The sequence below is a fragment of the Telopea speciosissima genome, chromosome 11 (assembly GCF_018873765.1).
Source record: "Telopea speciosissima isolate NSW1024214 ecotype Mountain lineage chromosome 11, Tspe_v1, whole genome shotgun sequence".
Lineage (NCBI taxonomy): Eukaryota > Viridiplantae > Streptophyta > Magnoliopsida > Proteales > Proteaceae > Telopea > Telopea speciosissima.
In genome coordinates this window covers 20,022,762-20,031,308 of record NC_057926.1, presented here as the reverse complement: position 1 = coordinate 20,031,308, position 8,547 = coordinate 20,022,762, and the positions used below count along the sequence as shown (strand labels likewise).

The window sequence follows — 8,547 nt, the reverse complement described above, 5'->3', positions numbered from 1 at the left end:
GGGGAGGCAAGGTATGTTGTAAGCAATTTCGGAAGGGATTGATAATTTGATTGTAAAGAGTGATAACCAAGAACTCATCTCAACTTTGTATTCGGCTTCCTCTTCACCACCTTTATTGATTCAGCCTATTGTAGATGATACTATGTATCTTCTGAGTTGTTTTGGGTCTTGTACTTTTCATTTATCCCAAGAGCTAGTAATGCTATTGATGCTCTTGCCAGGAGGATCCTGTCCGTAACGAGGCGGACAGCTAGGGCTTTATCCGATCCCTGCCTCTCTGAGTGTAGGAGTGTAACTCGTTTTTCTAAATAGACTCGTCTTTTACCCCAAAAAAAAAAAAAAAGTATTTTTTGTTCCTCTTAAAATAAAAGAATAAAGAGTGTGCACTAGCTTAGCAAATCCAACAGTGGACCAGACGATTGAATTGACTTTAAGATTCGAGACAGATGACCACTTCTCATGGTCCCTCTATGCCTATCTGGCCTTTAAAAGTGTCATATTAGCCTAGCCATCATTCACTGAATGATGGTTGAAAGTACAAGAGAAGAAAAATCCAATAGATAGCAAGCCATACGGTCCAGATGTGTCACAATTTGACATGAATTATTATCAAGAAAAGTCACAATTTGACATGAATAATTAAACAGAGGATCAATGTTCTCAGTGCCACAACGCAGGCTGCGCCCCGACACATGTAAGCACTATTTTTTCCATTCAGGGGGAGTGGGACGGGTCATTTCGCCCACACCCCTTGTGTCCACAGAGAACACTTTCCCTTCAAGAGATGATGCCCTATCCAATGGTCAGATTAGCCCATACACTTCTCAAATGTTTGTCAAGACTCAAGGGATACCTCTGTATGGTCAATCATGCTTTGTTGATCGTTTTCTGAAGAGTAGCACCATTGATCCATCATCAGGAAAAAGCTAATCCAGTGTCTGATATGCACGGCTTGGATCTTTCCCATGCAAGGTTGAGATCCACATAATGCATCATGTCATTAAAATGTGTATCAGAATAACAATACCATTAATAGAAGATCCATCTATCACCATAAACTATGTAAAGGAAAATATGACGCTAGAATCATAAATATTCAAAAGTAAGCATTGTTCCTTCCAATCATGAGAACAACTTTAAAACCTTTATGGAGAAAATAAAAACTCAAGTTGCATATACAAGTGTACTCATGAAAAAAAGGTTACTCATCATCCTTGTATGGGTACTCTTCTGGAACTTGTTTCAGAAGTTTCACTTGCAATTCGTAGGCATCATCTCCTCGGAGCATATCACGTATCCATGTGACTTCAGTCTTCATTGAGACCTGACACAGAAGGGGAAAAAAACATGAATAGAGAGACTAGGAGACACAAACACACAACACAGCGAGAGAAAAGGGGAGGGGGGCGGATATCAAGTGAGGGAACAGATAATGATAGCATATAGCTGAAGACTGACTAAGTCATTTAATTTTTAACCATGCAACACAAAAACAAACATCTGTAACAATAATGATCACTACGGTCAGGCAGGTATGCCCCCATCGTCTAGCAGTTTAGCCCCCAAATTATGGGTAACTAAGGGAGCCGTGAAGTTGCAAGACAATCTACTGGATCATGTTGCATCATCAGAGTTCACTTGGTCTTTCCAAAGAACCACTTGGAACAATTGCAACTTCAATTATCTACTAACGCAAAATTAAAGTTCACTATGCTAAAACAAATGCAATAGATAAGCATCTTAGTTACATATTTTTTATTTTCTGGACAGATTTGTATTCTCAACCTAAGAGCAGGGAGAAAAATAGACCACTAATGCTTTTGCTGCCAGTTATCATCCTTTTGGTTTACATTCTCTTGAGTGGAACGCACTAGATATCCCCTGCACACGCACTCAAGATATGAATTCCATCCTTCGAGACTGTAGGTCATGGTTACAATAGAATCAACAGATACATTAACTGAAAATTTGACCACTACTTGGAAGTTTAGAGTTTAAAAAATTTAAAGGTTGCAATAAGCCTGATTGTGATGTCAATTTGCCCACATGCACAGATCACAAGTAGGCACCTTTAATAAATAACCATTGCCTTGGGAAGTGGACAGGATGCTTGAAACTTTGGGATGAGGAACCACCTAAGGTGTGTTGAGTAACTTTGTGACCCACCTTTTCTTCTGTCAAAACTCCATCCAAACCATATTGCTGAACCCGACAACTCATCAAGAACCGGATAGTTGGACTATCAATAAGCCAAATCCCATATATATTTTGTTTTACTGTTAAAGAGAACTAAGGAGCCACTAAAGAGGGTCATAGCCCTAACTAATAACCAAGATATACTTTACCCCTCAACCACTGCTTTAATTGTGAATGTATTACAAATTAATATATTATCATCCAAACATTTGTAACCACTCCAAACCATGGTCGGCGACCCATAACATAGCAGAGTTTACTAGTGCTGGATGACCAGGTTTCATAACAATGTTAAATACCATGGGAAGAAGAAAATATACCATTTATTGAGTTATTTCGTTAGTAAATAAGTTGTTAGAAGTCTGAACACATAAAAAAAGTTTAAAGTTCAATCAAAAAAGGAAATTTATTTTCCTTCATTTTTTTCCGCGCGTCTTTTCCTTTCCCTTTTTGTTAAGTATCATAAGATTGTCTTGCCTCAACCAAGCAACACTGAAAATCAGATTAATACATGGGATTAGATTTTATAGGGAACAAGATACCAAGCAAACTGACCCAATCAGGATCCTGTGTATTCCTCTGCCATCAAGGAAGCATCCCACGTTGGCTCATACTTCACAATGATAGGACAGGAGAAAAATAACAACATTTATATGTTGGACTAAGTGATCAGATCTTTTAGAAGACAAATCAATAAAGAAGCAATTCACCAGAAATATTGGGGCATAGAAAATAACATTTGGTTTATAAATCATAGGGAGTAACTTTTGAATAGCTAAGTTGATTCATGCACAAGAGAACAAGCCTGCATCATCAAATGTCTCTCCTTCCAACCCATGTAAAGAACATTGGACCAGTTTTCAGAAAATAAACATGCATGCTGAGGCAGAAAAAATAAATCTAATGCATGAACCTGACTACATGATCCCTGGTTGAATCATACCAAACTTCACATTTAACATCTAAACAATGAGTATTTTAGTGGATATTTTAGGTTTTACATTCACAAAGGCCTGCTACTTTTAGTCGGTACACTGGTCTTTATTACCCCCACCGTGACATTTGTGAGTATTTGAGTGGATATTTTGGGTTTTACACACATGAAGTCCAAATTTTCCTAAAACTATATTTTCCCTCCAAATGAACTTTAAAGGGTCAAGAAATATTTTCCCTATCAGAAGTAATAGAGATTTTGGTTTCTTGATCAGGGTGACATGGACTATGCCCAAAGAATCTGGAGAAAGAGAAAATTAAACTCTCATCCTCTACCCAATCTGTGGAACCATCACTTAAGTCACAAATGAATAAAAATCATGGTCTCAATCTCAAGAATTCTTTTAATCTTCTTCTAAAACCTGCAAGTCCGCAACCCCGCTACAATTTCTTTAATGTGCCTCCAATTCCCTTATTTCTTTCAACATGGTGTTCTTCATTACTCAAAAACCAGAATGATCTTACAACTGAGGAGATGATCTCCTTATATAGACAACATACACACTATAGATTCAACACACCCATGTGACCCATGAGCTAGTACAATCATAAAAAGAAGATAAAAAGTCACTATTACACACTTTTATTACTGTTACAACCGTGAAGCCTAACAGAGAAACAGATAAGAACATATCAATCTTCATCAGAGGAGCTCATGGGACCCAACGGATTCCAGATTCCACCACTACTTTCAAACGAGGAGAGAATAAAGCCGCCGTAATAGTGGTCATTCATAATAAGATCCAAGAGTGGATTTTGGAGAGTATTCTGGAGGGCCCATGCGTCAAGTATGGACTTGAGTAGGTATTCGGGGACTGTAGCTGGGTCAACATCATTCAGCTGACACATATGAAGCATTTGAGTCTTCCATTCTTTAACATGGTTATGGCACTCAGTGAGCAAATTATGTTTTATGACCAACAGTAGTTCAAAGGAAGGGGTGTATTGGACAGTACAATGAAAATTAGCGTGAAGGAGACCTGTGGAACACAATGTTGATGAAGGCATCAAGATAGTTTATGAAATGTGGGGCAAGGAATGTGGTCCATTCTGATGGAGTGGCAAAATAGGAAAGAAAGGTACCAAATGTCGTTGGTTGGGATGGACTAGACCATGACTGTACTGGTAGAGGTAATTAAAAACATCTGAGATGTAGAAACCTATGGTAATCTTGAAAACAGATAGGAGATGCCACAATAAGTAGAGAAAATCTTTTTCAAAGATAAAATATTTGTTGATGATAAAGGGGGTAAGGAATGGGAATTCAGGATGGCAATGGAGGAAGTGGTATTGGATATCATACTAGCGGATAATCAACCCTAGGAGGTTATGGAAGGCTGTGATGCTGTGGGTGATGAGGGTTTTAGTGGCAATGGTAGTATTATCTGGCGGTAAGAAATGGTGGAGGGAACAACAAAAGACTAAGTCAGGAGATGCAGGAAGGTTGGTGGATGATTGTAATACCTGTGCCCAAAATATAGGGGTATTTTGGACTTTTCACTGTTGCCACAGATTCTGAATCTTGATTTTTGATTCACGATCACTTGATTTTGAAGAGAGTAAATGATCTTATTGTTATCCCTGACAATGTCGAGCAGTTATTATACAACAAACAACAACAACAACCATAACCTTATCCCAACTAAATGGGGTCGGCTACATGGATCCGATAGAGGCTATGATAGTAAAAGAAATAAGAGAAGTAAAAGAAAGTAAAAGGAAGTAACAGAAGTAAAAGGAAGAAGAATAGAACATAGAAAAGGAAAAGTCAAAGCAGTAGTCAAAGCAGCATCCCAGGAACATTCCCCTACAAGGGGTCGGCTACACGGGTCGAGCAGTTATTATATGTGTAGGAATTGATGTTAACACAAGTGTAAAGAAAGTGATAATTCATTGACTTACTACTGGTTCTGGTTAAATGGTTCAATTAATTATGGTTTAATGCGATTCGGTTGAAATGGTTCAAGAATTGGCTCGGTACGGTTCAATTTAAATGATTCAATGGTGATAATTCATTCATGAACCAAATCAGATTTTGGTTCGGTTCAAATTGATTTGGTTCAATTATATATTGGCTGAATAAAATGGGATGATGTCACATTATTACATGGATCTATCTTATGGGGATACAGTTACAGCAAGATATTGCTAGTAGAAGGGATTCTACATGTGTCGGCCAGCATGCATAAGAGGTTGAGTCCTAGAAGTACATGGAAAGTGAAACCCGAGAATTTGATATGGAAGTGCTTAGAGAATTAGAAGGGAATCAGATATGGGATTCGGCCCAGTTTTGTTACAAAGAGTTCTTTGTTAATTTCAGTGCTGTTGAGTATAAAGATTAATAAGTTTATTATGTTACTGCCACATGTCATTGGATCAATAAAATTGAAAGAGAAATAGATGAACTTGGTGGTACATGGATTACTATGCTGCACAAGTATAAGATTTGAATTGGACAACAATTTGGTGGAGTGGATAATGAGATCAGCAAGGAATCCGACCAAGACTTTTAAGTTCAGTTGGAGTCTAATATATTAATGTTTCAAAGTGCATAGTCCAAGAGAGCAACAAGAAACTTCTCACCTTTTGTACACCTGTACAGCCCATCTTGAGTCCAAGAAATAGATGAACTCTCTTGCGTAGATTTGAATTAAGAAGCTTGAGTTGTGATATACTATCATAGCAACTGAGTTACACTAGCAGAATTATTTTTAAAGTCTAGATGCTGGTAGGTGGAGAAGAAATGGACTCTTATTACTCGGTTTTCGAATGAGAATAATCTGTGATCACTAGGACTATTGGTGATCAAATAAATTGCGGCAAATAAGAGAAATTTTGTTGCAGCCTTCGTGGGATCCGGAGCAAATCAGATCTCTAATTTTTGAGAGGAGATAAGTCGACAGCTATAATTTCACTGGTTTGATCATGCGTCTGAATTTTGAGTTCAAGCTACAAGATCTAGAAGAAAATGAAGGAGTTGATTAAATTAGGAAGCTGGGATTCCAGGTTGTGTATGGAGTCTATGGACAAGTCTTCTTTCAGAGTTGGTCTGGGATACAGATATGGACAGCAAGGATTGGAGATAATTCGAGATGAATGCAACCCTTCTATGCGTGGAGGTAAAACTGGGTTGCCAACTGAATGGTTAAACTCTATATAAACCCTATACTCGACAGAGCTCATGCTCTTCTTTATTTGCAGCAAAATTGATAGAACAAAAAACGCTCAAGCTCGTTTCCTTTTTACTGCTATTATCGTGGCTTAATAAGAAAGTTTGCAATTCTTATATGTGCTGATGTTGCTTCGAATCTGAGAAATCAATGGAGGTTGTGTTTTTTCTTAACCCGAATATTATCTGGGACCCGGGCCAGCCCCTAGAGTTTTATTAAAATCAAATCAATGTGAAAAAGAATACAAGGGGGGGACGTGCCACCTTACCCCAACCCGAAAACCATGTCTCTCAACTACCACTAGACCCAAACCCATCCAAATGTGAAACTAAGAGAAAGGCTCTAATTTCTGAGGAGAGCCAAACCAGCACCATCTTCCCGCAGAATACGCTGCAGGTCCCCCGGTGGCTGGCTGCCAAAGTGGAAAACAGTAGAAGTCCTGGTCTCACAAGCAAGGTTGGCCAGCCAATCTGCTGCCCTGTTGCTTTCCCTGAATGCAAAGGATATGAGAGGCCGAGTAGAACGCAACAAAACCATCGCCTCCTAGAACCAGTACCAACCCCTCCAAATATTGCACCTCTTCTAGTTAATCATTCTGACGGTGGCAGTCGAGTCTGAGTTGACCACAAAATCTGCGAGCCCCAGATCGTGGCATAGCTTCAAGCCATCCCTTAAAGCTCTCAATTCAACTCCCGAGTTAGTGCAATCCCCATAAAAACTGGAGAAGGCAGCCACAACACCACCCTCTCTATTTCTTATAACCCCTCCGCCCCCTCCTATGCCCGGGTCGCCCTTACAGGCACCATCCACATTGAGCTTAACCGTGGCAAAGGGGGGACACCAATAAACAGGAATGGGACGTTTCAACCTGATAGACGGCTCCAAAAGGCCCAAGCAAAGAAGAGTTAACCTTTCCCTATGAGAGCCCGAGCTCCTGAGCCTGGAAGGATACGGGATGTCCCTCACCCAGGCTTTAATGCTCACGATGATAGAACCTGCAGCCCGCCTTTTTTCTCCTTGCCTTCTGTTATTCCTTTCTTTCCAGAGCTCCCAGTCCTGTAATGTAGGCACAAAGGCTTTTACCACTTGCCATCCCTTGCCACAGAAGGATCCGACTCCTGGCATCCTGCGAAGAGACTAACCCAATATCAAAGACTTGGGAAAAGAAACCCCAAACCTTCTTTGTAGTGCCTCCAACTAGCAGGCAATGGTCAGTTGTTTCTTTCCTGGGATTTCTGCAACAGACACACTTGGACGCTAGGGGAAGAATCCTAACAGCCATCAAAGATTCATCAGTGGGAATTTTTCCATTGAGGAGCTGCCAAGTAAAGAAGGCAATCTTCGTGGGTAAGACCTGATTCCAGACCCACTTAGAATAAGAAACCTCCGATGATCTACTCCGCACTTCATTCCAGGCTGATTTGGTGGTAAACAGACCGTCACTAAACGGAGTCCAAACCAGCACATCATCCCTCTCACCTAAGGCGAAGTTGCCACCTGTGATGCTGAGCCTAACCACATCCGAGTCAATCAGGTCCAGAAAGGACTGTCTCCACGATCCATCCTCCTCCAGAGCATCCCTGACTTGCAAGGCTGAGTCAGCCTGTAGAGCATTGTCCACGTAGTCGATCAATGGGCCAATCCCTACCCAATTATCCAACCAAAAAGAAATTTTGCCAACACCAATCAACCACCTTGACTTGGTAAGGATGATGTCCCTATATGCCAGAGTGTTTCTCCAAGACTTCGAGCCCATCTTGCTCAGATCAGCCAACACAATATGATTGTTTTTAAAGAATTTCGCTCTGAAGAAGCCACTCCACAGAGACTGACCAGCCAGGACCCTCCATAAACCTTTGAGCCTTAAGGACAGGCCGAAATCCTCCAGAAGCCTAATTCCCAACCCCCCCCCCCCCTCATTCAAAGGTCTGCAAACCTTCTGCCAACTCACCCAGTGCCTGCGCTTCCCCCACTTTGAGCTTCCCCACAAGAAATCAGCATATATTCCATAAATCCGTCCAAGGACTGCCTTTGGCAGATCTAGAGTAGCAAGCAAATGGGTGGGAATCGATGATAGCACATGTTTCAAGAGTGTAACCCGTCCACCAGACGACAGAAGCTTACCTTGCCAACCCGCCACCTTGTTCCTTATTTTGCCAACTAAGTCATCAAAGAAACAAATTTTTAA

General features: G+C 40.5%; 1 protein-coding gene across 1 annotated transcript in view; it reads right to left on the bottom strand.

Annotated features, from left to right (window-relative positions):
- Positions 1–1,080: 1,080 nt before the first annotated feature.
- LOC122646843 (trafficking protein particle complex subunit 3-like) overlaps positions 1,081–8,547 on the bottom strand; it is a 47,488-nt gene continuing 40,021 nt past the window's right edge. The window contains exon 5 of the mRNA XM_043840452.1: positions 1,081–1,324. Within this exon, the coding sequence (XP_043696387.1) occupies positions 1,202–1,324 (123 nt within the window). The 3' untranslated portion in view covers positions 1,081–1,201. The remainder of the gene's footprint in view (positions 1,325–8,547) is intronic.